This window comes from Oryx dammah, unplaced genomic scaffold (genome assembly GCF_014754425.2).
Source record: "Oryx dammah isolate SB20612 unplaced genomic scaffold, SCBI_Odam_1.1 HiC_scaffold_23, whole genome shotgun sequence".
Taxonomy (NCBI): Eukaryota; Metazoa; Chordata; class Mammalia; order Artiodactyla; family Bovidae; genus Oryx; species Oryx dammah.
This window is the reverse complement of record NW_024070207.1, coordinates 114,606,720-114,625,460: the sequence shown is the minus strand read 5'-3', so window position 1 is coordinate 114,625,460 and position 18,741 is coordinate 114,606,720. Positions and strand designations below refer to the sequence as shown.

Below are 18,741 nucleotides of genomic sequence, written 5' to 3'. Positions count from 1 at the left end.
AGTAGGATTCTGAAACATGCTAATTTGAACAAAATGAACACACGTCCTACCACCCATCAACCCTGTACAATCAAGCTGAGTAAGAAACCTGCACTATCGTGCAGTGGGCAACAGTGGTTTACCAAAGGCAGAAACACTGTTTTAAATTCACTGCTCAATAAACCACCACGGAGCTTTCTCAGCAAAGAACCAAAATCCTCTAAAGTTCTCCAGAATTTTCCAGTAGGTCATGTTGGAACCTGATTCATCCAACAAACATTTGTTGGCCATAGAAGCTTGAATGGGCTGCTGAGAATATGCAAAATGGATTCCAATATTCCTTCCTGGAGACGCAGGTTTGATTCCTGGGTTGGGAAGATCCCCTGGAGGAGGGCATGGCAACCCACTTCAGTATTCATGCCTGGAGAATCCCGTGGACAGAGGAGCCTGGAGGGCTACAGTCCATAGGGTCACAAAAGAGTCAGACATGACTGAAGCAACTAAGCGTGCCCACACACACACATTCCTTCCTGGAGACTCTGGAAAGCATTTGCAAAGAGAAGAGTGTGACCTTTCACCTTTTTAACATTCCAAAAGGCTTAATGACCAAAATGAGGGTACACAGGTTAAAATGCTTCACAGGACTATATATAAACAGTACTATGACCCTAATCTGAAGACCTAGTTATATGCTAATGAAGATATGGAAATTTGGCAACTAAAGAGTCAAAAACTCAGAAAGGGTTCTCAGATTTAAAGAATAATGGAAAGCTCTCAATCAACCTTCCAATTTGCAGATGAAGAAACTGATGTTTCAAAGGTGAAATGACCTTCCTAAGATGGCTAATGGCTGTGAGTACTGTGAACTATATGAATGTCTCATGAGTACTCAAAAAAAGGTCTCTGACTCATCCTGGGCAGAAGTATAAGGGAAAAAAAGGAACACAAATGGTTTTCTAGCTTCTATGCACTCACAGTCAAGTTCTAAGCCACTGAAAATGGATAGGATATTTGGCAACTGTTACCAAGTCTTCCTGATTACCCAAGCCTCTTCTGCCTCTGGCACCATGTAATCTAAAGACTGAAAGGGAGGCCACTGGAGTCTGTCTGGTGTGGTTTGGTTTGGTTTGGTTTCAATACAAAGCTGACACTCCTCAGCTCTAACAAATGATCACTTTCCATTTTCCACTTCAACTTGGGCTTTTTACAGAATGAGTTCACACATCAATATGAACAGATCGATACAGTTCATAATTTATGAATATATAGATGGAGGGAGAAATTGATCCTGTGGAACCACCCAACTGAGGCTTGCATCTCTTCTTTTAATCCTTTTTGCTACTTAGGTTGGTCATGTTTTAATTTAACATCTCCACCCGAGCAGATCAATGAGAAGTGAAAAAAGTAAAATAGTACCCTACATAAAGCTTTCTAATAAACTGAAAAAGGTTGTCTGCAGGTCAAACCTGGATTTTCACGATCCATGTCATTCCAGTCAAGCTCGCACAAATGTAAATAAAAGCTGGTGGAGAGGGAGGTGGGAAGGCGGTTCAGGACAGGAGGACACATGAAATCCACGGCTGATTCATGTCAATGTGTGGCAAAAACCACCACAATATTGTAAAGTAATTAGCCTCCAATTAAAATAAATAAATTTTTTTTAAAAAAAGCTGGTGACACATATGCAACATATGCCGACATATGCACAGCCTGGGCCTAGATCCAGAATGGGATGCAGCTTAAAGAGTAACATATCACAGAGGGAAGGGTGGAAAGAGGGAAGGAAGAAAGGAAAAGAGAGAAGGCGAGAAGGAGGCTCTTAAAGACGACTATGAATTACACACTAATTCTGTGCAAGAAGGTCAGGGCTATACAGCCCAAGCTCAGGAGTCAAAGATGAAGCATATTGTGAGGTGTACATATATGTACAAAACGGAATCAGAATTTCCATTCCTGGCTCATCTGGGTTTGCTAGTCCCTATCCACACACTGTCAGACATGTTGGCGTCTTAGTTACTTTTTCTCTTTCTATGTAACTTCAAGCATCTTACTTTTTATCTCAAAGATTTAGATAAAAGAAAGCTAATTTCTTCAAAAGAAACAAACTTTCCAGTGGCATTATCAGAGTTGCTTTGAAGCTTTTTAAAAGTCAAACTTAAAGCAATGGGTATCTTTTTTTCTAAACATTTTTTTTAAAGATAACTTTTACAATATGGTTGGTATTTTTGTTTTGCTTTTATTTTTGCTTTACTCTGTCAAATAACAGGGCCTAGAAATAAGGATTAAAAGAAGTAAGGGGAAAACTGACTAACAAAACCTTGGGAAATCTGATTTTTCTTTGCAAGCAATGACAATACTGAAGAACCCATCTGGGGGGTGGGGGGGTGGGGAAGACAGCTCCCTGATCCAAAGCTGCAGCATCTTCAACAAGCCAACAGGAGGTGGTTACACAGATTTTACTTAAACTGAAATCTGAAAACACGATACTAATCACCAGTAATGCATAATAAATGTGGGGTTCCAGACAAACAAAATTAACATATAATCACATAACCCAGCCATCTCTTTTAATGAGTATCTTCACTTTCCCTCTTCGGTTCTGTTGATAGTAATGCTGAGCACTCAAATATCAGAGAGGAAGGAGCCCAGAAAGGAGGGAAGACGGGTACACTGTTGGATGGAAATAAACTGAACCCTATCCACTTGCATTTAGAAGACCTTAGGGAAGGGTGTCAAATCAAACACAGATTAAAATGATGACATAAAGTCTAAACCTTCTCATGCCCCGGATATACTTCACCTAGGAAATCGGAAACATTTAGGAGCCTTTCCTCAAACACACTTAGCCTTATGAGTTAATTCTACTTTCAATCTTGTTACTCAAGATCTGGTTCAAATTCCCTCCTTTGGAAATGTTCTTCACTTTCTCACTCTCTACTAATGGCACACTATCAGGTTTAGAGCTAGATGCAGTCCTTTTTCTCATAATCCACTTTCCAAAACAGACACTTAATAAGTCTCCTCTCTCCTCAGTGCTCAGTAACAAGACAATTTCTCTGAATCACAGACTTTCAACACCTTCTCCCTAATATATAACTTACTGCGCTTGTTCTCTCTCTGATAGTTTCCTTTTGGTATCTCATTTTGCAAAAAGGTTAGGATGTTTGAGAACAACTATATATAGTTGACCCTTGAACAACATGGAGGTTAATCTGGATATAGTTTATAGTCAGCCCTCTATCCATGGTTCCTCCACATCCACAGATTCAGCCAACCATGGACCATGCGGTACTGTAGTTTTTACAACTGAAAGATATCTGTGTATTAAGTGGACCCAGGCAGTTCAAATCTACATTGTTCAAGGGTCAAGTGTATTTCCATCCAATATTTAAAGCTGATTCCAACATGAATACAATATGGTTTCTTCCTTCAAGGAGTTTACAATCTAATAAAGGAAACCAAAACCGAAATACACACACAGACAAAGAAGAATATAAGTGTACTGACAGCATGAAATGCAGTTCAGTTCAGTTCAGTCACTCAGTCGTGTCCGACTCTTTGCGACCCCATGAATTGCAGCAGGCCGGGCCTCCCTGTCCATCACCATCTCCCGGAGTTCACTCAGACTCACGTCCATCGAGTCCGTGATGCCATCCAGCCATCTCATCCTCTGTCATCCCCTTCTCCTCCTGCCCCCAATCCCTCCCAGCATCAGAATCTTTTCCAATGAGTCAACTCTTTGCATGAGGTGGCCAAAGTACTGGACTTTCAGCTTCAGCATCATTCCTTCCAAAGAAATCCCAGGGCTGATCTCCTTCAGAATGAACTGGTTGGATCTCCTTGCAGTCCAAGGGACTCTCAAGAGTCTTCTCCAACACCACAGTTCAAAAGCATCAATTCTTCGGCACTCAGCCTTCTTCACAGTCCAACTCTCACATCCATACATGACCACAGGAAAATCCATAGCCTTGACTAGACAGACCTTAGTCAGCAAAGTAATGTCTCTGCTTTTGAATATGCTATCTAAGTGTCCAAAAGTAACCATTAAAGATCAGCAATCCACTAAAGCTTTTCTGACAGTATTATTCGTATTACTGCATATATTTTTTTGTGCAATGAAGGCAGCAAGAGACCTTCTGTGTCTACCTTTATCGGTGTGTTGGGCAAGTCATTTCTCACCTCTCCCCACCTCAGTTTCTTTATATTTTAAAATAGACAGAAAATGATGTTTCTCTCACCACTCTTCACGGTATTATTCTAAGAAGTGAATGAGTCTTTTAGTCTATCTCTATGTAAACTGTAAAGCTCTATCAAAGTCAAGGGATTTTTAAATCAACTATGTTTACATAAAATTTTTAAAAATAAACTAAAGCTAATGAGAGGAAATAATCTTACTGAAAAAAGTTAACGAGTTTTTGTTTAAAAAATGTCATTTGTTCAAATATAAAACTGTAATTTCTACCCATCCACCTTCTAATAAGTACTAGCATTTCTCCTATACCAAAGAGGAACATTTTCATCAATAATTAGCAAAAGTATTCCACAAACGGCTATTATGACAGAAACATTCAAAAGTTAAATTCTTCTGCGGACTGGCAATAAGAAAAAAAATATGAAGGGGAAGTGATCCTATTTACAAAAGCCAACAATAACCAAAATCTACATAGAAAAAAGGGGTAAGCAAGACAGCATAGATAAAACCCTAACTTAAATGAACAGAGTAATATCCTATGTTAGTGGATCACTACAATTTAGAATTCAGAAGCGGATATATGTTTTAATGTGGTGATATATTTGCCAGAGCTGGACCCCTGTGATGTTTGGGGTGAAGAGGCGAGGGGGAGAAAACAGTTTCACTTATGTGTATAAGAATATATATAAGCACCTGTAGATAAAGGCAGTTTATATAATACAATACAAAGTTTTTAAACAAAGTCGAGCAAATGTCAATTTCTTTCTAAATTGACATATAATTTAATGGAATTCAAATCCAAATACCAATGGAATTTTTAACTTGATGACATGATTTTACAATGGACAAGTGAGAGTGGCTAAAATGTATTTGAAAATGAAGAGTGATAACAGGAAGGACAAAAGCCATATCCTATATTCAAATGTATTCTAAAGCCCCAATAGTTAACGATATTGATACAAGAATGGTTAGACAAATTAATGGTAGAGAACTGAAAGTCAAAAAAATTTTAAATGATAAATGAGGTATCACAAATGAATGGGGGGCTAGATTATTCAATAAGTGGTCCTGGCAAAGTGGCTATTGCAAAATAAAAATCAATTTGCACACCAACCTCACTCTACATTAAAATTCCTTATCAATTAAAAATTGGAAGTTTAAAAACCAAAGCTTATATAAAGAAAAATTAGGTGAGAATTTATTCAGAAAAATCTCCAAAGAAAACATCAATATGCAAATCCACATATAAATGTACTATTTTTGTATATCAAAACCAGCAATTGCAAACAAAATGAAAAGCCAACAAACCAGGAAGCACAGTCCGCTGTGAATGACAGAGTGATAATATACTAATCAGTAAGAAAAATTGCATACAGATCTCAATATAAGAGCCAAGAACACAACAAATAAGAGAGGGGAAAAAAGGTTGAAGTACTCTATTAATCAAAGAAATTCCAACTAAAAACACTAATAATCACTCTCCCCACTTCTGGTGGTGGTGGAAGTTGGCTGTAAGCCTTCCAGAAATCGATTCAATAACAACTTAAAATCCCCCCAAATATATACATGCTTTTGTCTGGGATGACACATCTAAGAATCTTTCCTAAAGAAATCATCAGCACTGCAGATGAAGATTTAGGAGCTAAAATAGCCAACGGAGAGTTACTGACAACGGCAAGAAAAGCTGGAACCATAAACGGATTCTTTCCTTTCCGACAAACGCTCTGTCTATGAAGCACAGAGTTTAGAAAATAAGAGGTCTGGCTTTTGATTTACAGGGAAACTCATTTTTCCCCCCTCAAGAAATGAACAATAGAATGCCACAGTCAGTTCTCTACCCTTCTCAAATCGATTATCTAATATTTAGGTCATCTCTAGCAAAACAGTGTCTTTTTGATCCCTCAGACTCACTATCTCCTAGGCAACTGATTGAATGAGGAAAAAATAAAGCTTCACTGAGAAATATATAATTTGTAAAGATGTGAATAAATGCAGTGACACATCTTGCCCCTTAGCTGGGCCGGAGTAGTGGCCGAGGACGGAAAAGAGAAGGAGAAGGAAAGACAGACAGACAAAGTCAGATGACGCGTTGTAACACGAATTTATGGGGCAATTGTTTTAAATAGTTTTACTGAGATCTTATTTGCATACCATAAAATTCACTCATTTTAAGTGCTCAGTCTGATGGGTTTGATGTATTTACAGAATTGTGCAACCACCACAACAGTCTAATTTTAGCACATTTCCGTCACCCCAAAAAGAAACCTCATGCCCATTAGCAGCCACTTTCCGTTCCCATACCCAGCTCTGGGCAAATACTAACGTACCTTCTGTCTACAGGGATGTGCCTATTCTGGACATACATATAAATGGAATCATACAATATGTGATCTTTCATATCTGGCTTCCTTCATTTAGCAGTGTTTTCAAGGCTCATTCATGTTGCAGTATGTATCAGTACTTCATGCTTTTTATTGCCAAATAATATTTCATTGTAGAGATTAAGCCACATTTTGTTCATCCATTTATCAGTTGATGGGCATCCGGGTTGTTTCCAATTTTTAGCTATTAGGAACAATGTTACTATGAACATCTGTGTACATGTTTGTGTGTGGTCTTCCTTGGGTACTGGGTCATATGGTAACCATACTTAAAATTTTCTGGAAATGCTACACTGTTTTCCAAAGCAGGAGTACCATTTTATAGTCCAACCAGCAGTGTATAAGTTATTCATAGTATGCCCTTATAATTATTTTAATTTGTCTAAGATGAAGAGTGATGTCCCTTTTTTAGTTCTTCATATTAGTAGTTTAAGTATTCTTTTTTTTTGATCACTGTAGCTAAACTTTATCAATTTTGTTGACCATTTCAAAGAACCAACTTCTGGTTTCGATTATTTTCTGTGTTGTTTTTCTAATCTCATTCATTTATTTCCACTCTGAGCTTCATTGTTTCCTTTTTTCCACTTGCTTTGAGTTTAGTTTACCCTTCTTTTTCTAATTTCTTGGGGTAAAAACTTAGGTTATTGACAATCCCACTTCTAGCTTCTATTTCAAAGGAAAATTAAACCACTACCTCTAAGAGATATCTGCTCCCTGATGTCCACCGCAGCATTATTCACAACAGCCAAGACATGGAAATGACCTATGTGTACATTGATGGAACAATGGATTTTTAAAAGTGATACAAACACAGGTGTGGGTGCGCAAAGACACAGGAAAATTATACAGCCATAAAATTAAGGACAATGTGAATGAACCTTGAGGGCATGGTGCTAAGTGAAGTAAGCCACAGAAAGACAAATCTTACATGTTCTTACCACTACACACACCAAAAAGGCAATTAAGAGGTGAGGGATGTATTAACTAACCTTATTGAGACAAGCATTTCACAATATGTATGTATATCAAATCATTATGTTGCACACCTTAAACTTACACAATGTTATATATAGCTCAAAAAAGCTGGAAAAACAAGGTATTGATTTGCAATGTTTTCTTTGTGAATATAGCCATTTGCAGTTATAAATTTCACTCTAAGCACTGCTTTAGCTGCCTGCAATAATAAATTTTTGAATGCTGTGTTTTCATTTTTACTCATTTTGAAGTATCTTAAAATTCCCTTGTGGATTCTTCTTTGATCCACTGGTTATTTAGGAATATGTTGTTTAATTTCCATACATTTGTGAATTTCCCACGTCTGTTGTTGATTTCTAATTTCATTCCACTGTGGTTGGAGAATATACTTTGCATGATTTTAATCCTTTTAAAATTATTAAGAGTTATTTTATGGCCTACCATATAGTCTAAACGAGAGAGTGCTCTGTGTGCATCTGATCACTGGCCCCTTCATGGACACTTTATTAATATTTTTCAGACATCAATAATTTATGTCCAGCACTCTGGGGCCCTACTAGCAGTTTATCACTTTTAATAACAGCTACTACTATATTCAGTGAATGACGCTCCACACTACTATTACCACCCTCTGCCCCCAAACTTCTCTTTCCTAATTTTTATCCTTATAATTTCCCTAAGGGAGTTAACAAGAATAGCCTCTCCTTATTTTACAGAAGAGAAAACAAGAGTATGAGACTTGCCCAAAGTCCCACAGGAACTTTGGGGTGTAGCGGAAGGGGTTCTGGACTCTGCCCCCAGCCATTCTTCCTGCAACAAGGCCCTGCTGTCACTGAGCTTACTGAGATCTTCAGAGAAACATAAGTGGAACAATAAGTTCAGTCCTACTGGAATGCACTTCCCCCGTGACTTGCACACATACACACACCCAGGGGACCCTTCAAGCTGTCCTTTCCTTCCCTTTCTAGTTGCAGACAAAAGGGTGGCCCACCCAGCATTGCAGCTGGGCCCGCTGTCAGTCTGACCATGGCTTAGGAAGATATAGGCCATGAAATGTCCTCATTGTTCAGGGCCTAGCAGTCCCAGAGCCTCACAAGCACAAAAAACCACAAGTCCAAAGACTGAACTGTGGCTGCAGATGGCATGGGGGGACCAGGCTGTGATGACAGACCAATACAACCAATCTGTGTAATTAAAAGAGAAGGAGGAAGCTTCTGAAGAAAAGGTCTCCTTTCCAGGGCTTTCTCTAAGTGAGGACAGCTGCTGTCCCAACACAAGGCCTCCAACGAACTACTTGCAGTTAAGCTCTCAGCTCTCCTTTGAGAATCAGCTCCCTTTAGAAAGGAGGAGCCCACGTGGGCCTCAGCAACGCACAGCCCCCAGATCAGAGGGGTGCCCTTTCAGGCCTGCTGAGCAGAGACTCCATGTCCTCATGCCTGGCACGCTGACAAATGGGTCCCTGAATCAGGCCAAATCCTGGGCCACTAACAGGGACCTCAGCCACCTCAGGAAATCTATGATTCTACAACTCTGAAACTGCAGGCTACATGGTTTATTCTCATGGCCCTATAGGTAGGTTCATTATCTGAACTCAAAATGCCCACGTCTTTCACAAGGAGTGGGAAAGAATGAATAAAGCTCTTCTTCATGTCCAATCAGGTTTTAATAGAGTCAAGAAAAGCTAAGATTCCCTATAATTCTACTAAAGTGGATAGAAAAGACAGTGGAAATGTTTTGACTGAGTGACCACCGTTCAGTCACCATTATAAAATTCACCACTGGATGCGCAAGTTCCATCCTGACTCAAGTCCCAGGTAGACCTGGCCTCTTAGTTCACTGGCTCTGCCCTCTCAGCCCACTTTTCCTGCTAAAAACCCAGCCCAGGGAGACGCTCTTAGATACAAGGACACAAAAAATGATCAAGAGAAAAAATTTTCAGCTTGTCCCTTGAAAAACAACCAAAAAGAATAGCTTTCAAATTTTAGATTTTGGGAATGTTCTTGTAGCATCATCTAACTTGTTTACTCACAGCCACAGGTTTGAGAAGTAACATCAGTCATTACTTCCAGTGCCAGCATCACCATCTGCACTCACTCATTCTAACATAACCTGTCCAAGGTAGAATCTGAAGATGATCTGAGACATGCTTAGATAGTCCTTGCTTTGCATTTTAAAGCCCAGCACACCTCAAAGTGGAATCCTAACTAGTCTCCAGTAAAATGTGGTTCAGTGGTCAAAGAGAAGCAGGTTCCTTATATAGGACATCTGAGAGCCTGCAAAATTATGTTTATCAGTCTCTAAGAGGGTCTTAGCACATACATAGCTGAGGCTGAAAGTTATTTGTCCTAACAACCAACTTTCTCTCTTTATCTCCTTATCTCTCTCTTCATTCCCCATTTGAGAATAGTTTATAGGGCTACAATTCTGCATAACACGTGCTGGGAAATGCTGGTCTGCTTTCTATTCAAGCTTATTTGCATGGGCTCTTCTCTAGTACATGGAAACATACAACACCAACCTCTTTTACAACATGCCTTATAAATATAAACTTGAGTACACCAAGGTTCAACTCAGGACTTGCGAAAATAAGCACTGCATACAATGGTGCAATGTGGCTGAACCCAACACTGTCCTTGGGCCCTGGTATGCTGCATACAGCTTATACAGTTCCAGCATTCTGCACCACGTGAATCATAAACTCCTCTACAACATGAGACAACTTCAGTCATTCCCACTTATATAGACTCTCTGACTTTTAAAAGGTACCTAAGGCTTTATGCCAGCAATATAAAATACAAAATAAAAAAAATCAAGTGAGATTTACAAGTGGTTACGCAGTATGCACAGTGTTGAGAACTCCAAATGCTTTTTCCCATAGAAATAAAGTTGTAAGTGGTGATTAAGTTCCCAGACTAACCCACAATGTAGCTAAAACAAGGCACGTCTGCAATGTCATCAAGTAAAAAAATTAAAAGAATAAAATTAAAAAAGAAACAGATTTATTTATCAAGAACACTATGCTCAGTGGAATATCCAGAGGAACGTAGAGGGGCAGCCCCTTCCCAAACAGGAAGGGACTTCCTGTAGAGAACTGACAAATGATAATGAAGCCAGCAAACTCTGTTGGCTTTTTATTTCACTACCTGCTGACAATTGAAGAAAACATCAGTAATAAAATAGTACTCCTCTGAGTAAAACTGGGTTCAACAAGAAGTAAAACAGCAGTTAGGAGTTCTTAGAGTTATGAAGGTGGAGACCATGGCTTACCCACATGGATTTTAGTGTAATTCTCTATTGTGTCCAAATTAGTATCTATATCTAGAGTCTTGCCTACAGGAGTCCTTTTTTAAAAAAATGCTTATCAGCAATTATCCTGATCAGTAGGAGTATAAGAGATGGAACAAGGACAGAGAAACAGATTCTATGAGTTCAATGAGTAAATATTAGAAAGGAAAGGAGCCAAAGAGAACACGTGTATAATGTGAGAAGCCATGGGTCTGAGATGAAATTGCACAGACCGAGAACACTAAATCAGAGGAACCAAAGGCATCCTGCACAAGACTCCCTGGGAGAAGAAAAAAAGGCGGGGTGGAGGAGGAGTTTCCTAGGAGGGCCACCAGGTGGAGCCACCACCACAAAACCACTTCAGGGAGGGTCCTCTGGAAGGACTTGGTTTGAAGTCTCAACCATTGATTGTTCCATGGGACACTCAAGACTCCACTGTTAATGCTTTATTTCCCAGGCACAGAGATTAAAAAGGAGACAAATATAATAGAAGAAAAATTCTAAAAATAATTTTGTCAATGACTCACACATTAAAAATTATAGAAAAAATGTGATAGCGACATCCTTCTAGAATGACTTCTTTCCACTCTTTTCATCACTAACCCTAGGCCCAGTAGGCAGTACTACTCAGATAAGAAAATGGACAAGAGCAACATACTCTAACACCAATTACTGGTCCTAACATGGGCTCCTAATAAAACATGTCAGAAATGCAGCCAGGGACCAGTTACTGCATTAGACCTCTCCATGGCCCCTTTACTCTCAAATTTTCAAGAATGAAGGTCCACTGGGGCAAAAGAAAAGACCATAAATGCATATACAGACACATTCAGATAGACATATATATTACTGCATGACTATATATGATATTCATCTACATTCATTGCCAGGTGGCCAGCTTTATTTTTATCTTCCCATGGGTGAAGTGACAGCCAAGAGCTTCCACACAATAGTAATGCCTTCTCTTAACCCTCAACAAAGAGCCAGCAATTTAGGTAAAACAGACAGATGATTTGGAAACTTAAAGAAAAATCTGACTCAATGCCCCCCATTTTCTGATTCCTAGTTAACTGGCGGTAACTCATATTTATTTCTCCAAAAAGAAATTTGAAAGGAAAAAAGTCTTGCTTCTAGAAACAAATCCCCAGATCTCACACCTACCTCAAACAACAAGGCACTAGAAAACCAAAGTAGTTGACATTTTCTTTATTAAGGACACACTTGTTCCATCCTTTGTTTACAGTTTCATTTCAAACAAAGAATCAATCCATGCCACTGCCTCTGAGCCAACACACCAGAATGTGCACATTTACATACACACGCACACACTCACGTTCTGATGGACAAGCCAATGGATACCTCAAGGATATTATTCAAAGTTGCTAAGTAAATGCTCAAGAAGTGAAAGCTTGAACAAACATTCCCTTTTCGTACAGTCATGGGAGGGAGGTCACCACGGCCAAATGTGTTTAGGGATTAGAGTGACTAGTGCTGAAACTGAGAAGATGAAACCTAAACAGAAGGTGAAACTCTTCTGACAGCTGCAGGCAGCAGACCAAAATGGAGAGAGAGAGGCAAACACTGGGTCCATGTTACACTGAGGGGCATGTATATAGCCTCAATCCACACAGAAAATGAATTCTGGAGAATTTATGCACTAACTTTTAAAGCAACAGTGTGTCACCAGAGGCAGAGCAGCTGCTGGTCCCTCTGGCAAGGAACACTTTTGAATTAAACCTGTCTGAAGGACTACATATACAAGAAGTGAGCTTCAAACAGTCGTGTGCTTCAAAGTCATAGCCACATTACCAACTTGGATAGCAACCCTCCCCCATCTCATCTTGAATCTTATCTCATAGCATCAGCACTATACCTGTTACATAACATCCTTTAAACCTTCAGATCTTTCCGTATTAATCTCTGGAAGGGGCAGTAAAATGCAAATGCATAACAAACCTTAAATAAAGATGGTAAAAGCAGTTTATCTTTCGGAAGGCAGATGCCAAAGTAGCAGAGCGACTTAAAAAGATGATTATAGAATACATTGTATATCAGGAGAGCATAACAATAATAATAATAGCAAAGAATAATAAATGTGCAAAATACAATAGAGACTTACCAAACACTGAATTCATGATAAACTGGAAATAGAAACAAGGACATATAAAGCCAACCAGAAACATGTGGAGTGGCTTCACATTCAGAATGACAGAAGTAAATAAAGAGATATATCCCCACTGTGCCAGAAAAAAAGATATAAGAAATGTGCAGCACTTTCTTAACATTTCTCAAGTGACACAACAGACTGGAACTGCTTATTGGCAGGACCCACTGGTATTTTTCTAGTCTTTCTCTCTGTCCCAGCACAAAGCACGAGGCCAGGACCATAGCAGGCACACAGGAAACATGTGTTAGGGAATGTCTGTTAGTATCCATTCCAAAGTGAGTAAAGAACAATATCCAAAATTACAGGCAGCAGGAGGGGTTCAGAGAGAGGCAGCCTCCCCATGAGGCTGCTAACGGTACAAAAACTGGGAAATAAGAGCCCTGAAACAGAAGCTGATCCTCACAGAGGCCAGCAGGGTACTGATTCCAGGTTGGACATTTAACCTATCACATGGATAAACCTCGGTGAGAAACACTTATAAGGGTGAAACCAAAAGATTTTTAATTATATTCTACTTCAAGTGGAAAAGAGTCCATATTCAAATGAACAAAACCCTCCTTGCTCATTTTCAAGGATATATTTATTGTATTTGCTGTTAACTGTTAAAGCATCCATTCTGTTCAGTTATGGTTTTAAACTCAAGGTGTGAGTGTCTTTAAAAAATAAACTTGCATGTAGTAATGTTAAAATTTAGGAGGGCCCACTACTTTCCTATATGGGTTCTATGATGGAAGAAGCAAAAGAATAAATCATTCTCAGAAAGAAACAATCTTTTTCTTTCTGGTTCATGAGAATGATATTTTGCTCCAAGAAAAGTTTTTACATTTTCTGACTGTAATTTGTTAATATTCTGGAGTCTGGGATAACTTTAAGATATACCCCATCCATGCTTCAAGTTTACATAAAAAATGACCTCTCAGGCCTTGGGGAAGGTTTATTTTAACCAGGAAGCTCCCTCACTGTGACTCAGGTAAAGCCCAGAGAAGTGGCCAAGGGTGAGAGCAGATACAACTGTCCTTAATAGTGCGAATGCCTGGAATATATAGCTAATGGTTGCAGGACAATGGGATGATCTGTTTGCTCACTTGCTTGCTCTTCTCTCTCTCAATTTCAGTCACATCTTTTACTTAAATAAAAAGCCCAGGGAGTCATTCCAGTACCTCCCTAAATCAACTCTGTAGAGCTTTGCAAGGGTTCAAGCTGAAAACTGAAACTAATCAGTCCCCAAACTCATGTTTCCATGGTCCTGGCCTTTTCTCAAGGCTATGAATAGCTCCCATCAAATGCAGTATCTTTTGACCTTCTGCAGGTGCCTTGGTGGGGGACAGTGAGCTCATCCCACACCATGAGCTACTACAACCCATTTGCCCCTGCTGCAAAGTGAGGCACGTCCCCAATGCAAAAACTTCTGGACACAATATTTCTTCAGCTCAGTCTGTCTCAAGTTTGGGACTCAATAAAATGGTTCAGTTTCAGACTTTCCATAGAAATAGACTTCAATCTTTATTAAACCATTGTTAAGCCTGTATCAAATGATATAGCCCATATAAAGTAAAATATCATCTCACATTTGATAAAGATGAAGAAAAAGAATCTGTGTTAATTCTGTCAAATTCACACAGGGTCCAAGGCTGAACCACAAGGTAGACTCATATACTATAAGAAAAACTCCAAGTTAGTGAATCCAAGTAGCCTATTACTACACTCTGAAAGCAACTTCCTTCCATAACAACAGCAAAGGACAAAAACATCCAAGAGATTTCTAGGGACAAAGCTTGATGGAGACAAAGGGAAGGAGGACACTCTGGTCATTTATAATAACTCATAAAACCTGAAAAAATTAGTCGGACAGAAGTGTTTACAAGTAACTAGAATCATCCCACAGATTTAGCCTCTGATCCTTGTTTTAAGGGGAAAAAAGTGGTTTTTCATTAATTTGGGGTGGGAAAAAATGTAGCTTTTGAGCTCAGCACAATGAACTATTTATCTGGCCTGACAAGGCCAATCAATCCAGCTCCCTGTTTATTATAAGGAGTAGCAGGATACTGTTAGCTTTGATGAGTGGGGGCAGGGCCAAAGACAGCCCTGATCCTGGTACACAGTTCTTCCCTTCAACTGGAAATTTATGTTTGGCCCAGGTGACCTGCGGGTCAGTATGAAGCCTGGGATAGAATGAAGATGGTTTCTTATGTGTTTCATATTTACAGGACACTCCCACGTGCTAAGGTCTCAGAGTCAATGACAGATTCATTATATAGAATACCTAGGAGTAATAAAAAGTTGGTCAAAATCAGGTGGAGGCTTAAAAAGGGAATATTAAAGTCAGTAAGCCAGTTCTTTAAATGCCCTTTTCTGGTTAATGAAAAATTCTGTAGGGTACTTCAAAGGTCATATTTTTGTTGTAAAGAGACAATTACCTGAAAAGTTTGATTCTTTCATTGATTTAAAAGTTCTCAGGTAATTTTATCAAATTCATCTGGATAATTACCTTAGTTCCTTAATTAATTCCTTATCTTGCTAAATTAATGAATTGCCTGAATGATCTTATTTTACTTTACAAAAACAGAGCTAGCTGGAAAGGCCTGGCCATTGATCTCTGTGTATGTAATTCCTCAGCCCACTGACCCAAGCAGTATCAGGAGAAATGGGAGGGGCTCAGGTGAGCAAGGGAGGTTTGGGGGTGCAGACCCACGCACCGAACTCTAGCTGTCCAAGTCCAATGAGCACAGGCCTCAGGAGTTCTGCAACCTACTTGCAAGAACGCAGGATGGGCTCTGGGCTATGGCTACAGTTTTAGAGCTAGACAGCCCAAATTCTTACAATGGGAAATCTCCATTGGCAGGATGGGATTTTTAAAAAAAGGAAAGAAAAAAAATCCTATAGCTGCTAACCAGCGTGGGCCGCCAGCCAATATTTCATCTGAATAATTCAAAAAAGGAAATGTAACCCAGGGCAGCTAGAGAGGGTAGAGGAAGAAGCAGGAAGGAAGAGAGACACAAAGCTGAGGTCTCAAGCACTATGATCAATGGACAGTTTATTGGACAAAGTCTTACAATGTCTAAATTTGATGAAAGATTAGCTCTTCTTGCCCATGGTTATGCAAACTTGCCTTCTTTTTTCTTTTTAATGGAACTCTCTGCTAATACATTTCTGGGTCCTGCTTTTTGACTGGTTCTATGTTTCTCTTTAAGGAAGTAATAAGCCCCTGAAAAGGCTGCCTTTGAAAGTTAAGCTACCTCGGGTGTGATCAGTGTGTGCCTGGGGTGGTCCAATGGGGAGGGTGGGCATGGGAAAAACTAAGGCAAATCAGTTTCCATTTTAGTATAAAACTGAGTCAGGTCATCTGTGCTATCTTATAGAATCTCTCCTACCATTTTAAACAACAAGGTCACAAAGGGTGGACAGGGGAGAAAACAAAATTCCAACCAGCTGATAACTGGAAAATTCACCAAGGTGGAGACAAGATGGTGAAAGGTTTTCTGGTTACACAGAAGGCTGAATGAGCTGCATCTCTGTAAGTCCTGCCTCCTAAACTGAGAGACAAGGCCTGTGTTTGGGAGCCCAGCAGTTAGAGAGAGAAAGAGTCTGCTGAAGTCTGCCCTTAAATTAAGAAGAGAGCATGGCCAGACCTGCTTGGCTTAGCCAGCACCATAGCATTCTCTGAAGTCACCTGTCATCCAAAAAAATAGACACAAAAGAGAAAGCTAAAGTCCTAGAAAAATTATCATTTAGAAATTTAGTCTACCACTGTAAAAAAAATTTTCATTAGTTTCCTTTAGTATGGTTGTTGTATCGTTACTTGCCATGTATGAGTGTGTATGCACCCAAAATGTATACAAAAATCAATGCCATTCAATTTTCCAGAAATTCAAACTTTGATCCAGTTCACCCAGCAGTTATCAGTTTGGGTTTGTGTGTGGGGAGAGAGCTCTCTCTCCTTTGCCATACCTCTCTTGTTGGTTCTTAGAATTGTTTCAGAAGACAGCAAAGCATTTCCACTGGACACTTCGTGCATGGGCTTTTCTGGAGCTTTGCTGGAGAGAGGTTCTTTCTTCATTTCCTTCTTTATTTCCTGCGAGGATAAAGAAAAGGAAAACAAGATTGTAGTTTAACATTTCCAAATGTCTCTATTTTAAGCTTCAGCTTTCTGGAATGCACTACAGTGACCTCAACTCAGCGCAACATTTTAGAAACACCATTTCCTATGTGTTTGTTGTTTGTTTTCCTTACATTTAGTAGAGAAGCACCTGGTCCTATAAAACAGAATAATGTCCAATACAGTGATGCAACCTTCTGTGACTATGGTCAAGTGATCACAAAGGCCACCATACAACTCTAAGGGACAGCCTGTTCTACTTTTTGAACAATGACAAGCTTTGGCCAAGCAGAGTCACCCCTCAAAAACTTTCTGGTTTCTATTCTTCCAACAGGGGTTTAAAGAAGTATATTCCCAAATCACCATTGCGCTCACAGTAATGCTAAACCCAAAAGAAGACTTAAGTTCATTTACAGTTACCTAGTTCCTTTGGCTTTTAAATCCTTAACCGAGAAAAGTACAGAGATAACAAACTAAAGACTATCGTTCTAAGCTAGAGGTCGGCAAACTAAGCCCACCATGTGTTTTTGTAAATAAAGTTTCATTATAATACAAGCCCATTCATTTCATTTAGGTATTTTCTATGGCTATTCTGATGCCACAACAGCAGAGTTGAGGAGTTGGAACAGAAATTCAAGCCCAAAATACCTGACGCTTTACACACAAAGTTTACATGAGGTAGTCTCTTATCAAAGCTCCATTAAGATCTGGATTTTTAAAACCTGATGCCTGATACAATCATTTCAAATTACTTAATAATTTACATAATTATCTTCAAAAGCATTAAGAGTCAGAAATGATAGTAATTCACAAGCTGCAGATCTGGGCTGGGGTTCTGGGCTTGTCTGGACCCAGGATCACAGTGACTTGGGAAGAAGGGAAAGCGAAGCACCTGGAGTCAAAGCATACCTGGGTGTCAGGAAGGGCTCAAAGAGGAAAGATGTGTTCTTTAGAAAGAGGCTGGGGCAAGAATTGGGCATGGGTCCTTCAATGAATGAACAGGAAGATGGAAAATTTGGTGGGAGGCCACACTTTGGCCTGGGCAGAGGTGGAAAGAACAGAACAAAAGCTTGTCAAAACATAGCCACTGCCTAGCAGCTTCCTACACACCCAAGTGTTAGTTACCGTATCCAATTCCCCAATTGCTGGCCCTGTTCACAACAGCCTCGCCCTCTTCTCCCTCACCAGGGCCCCACCGGAAACCAGCAACTGTGGCTGGTGCTCTGCTAGGTTGAGAGTTTCAGCTGGCGCACCAGGCCAACACAGCGTAAAGCTGTGTGCATGCGCATGTATGTATACGCACTCCCACCTCAGCAGCCTGGCGCCTGCTAGAACAGCAGTTGCTGGGGGTTTGTGCAGCTTCACAGGCAGATGGCATCAGGGGACAATCTGCAAACACTGCCAGCCTGAGTTGCATGAAAGGATGCTTTCTTAGTGATGGATGCCAGCCTGCTATGGCTCTGGAAATACAGAAAAGCAGCCACTGTGGGGTCTTCTTCCCCAATGGCTGCTGCTTTGGGGGTAGAAGAGTTGCTTAAACATCACTCTCCACTGTAGGGTGGGTATGACCATGCAAACACCAATTTCCCAACTGGACACAATATAATGCAATGATGCAACATCCAGTTTTGCCAAGGAGTGATTCAGAGAAATTCAGTGGGCTGTG

General features: G+C 39.8%; 1 protein-coding gene across 3 annotated transcripts in view; it reads right to left on the bottom strand.

Annotated features, from left to right (window-relative positions):
• SH3KBP1 (SH3 domain containing kinase binding protein 1) overlaps positions 1 to 18,741 on the bottom strand; it is a 331,078-nt gene that overhangs the window by 189,046 nt on the left and 123,291 nt on the right. For all 3 annotated transcript variants that reach the window (XM_040266529.1, XM_040266527.1, XM_040266528.1), the window contains exon 3: positions 16,928 to 17,051. In XM_040266529.1, coding sequence (XP_040122463.1) covers positions 16,928 to 17,051 — 124 coding nt within the window. The remainder of the gene's footprint in view (positions 1 to 16,927; positions 17,052 to 18,741) is intronic.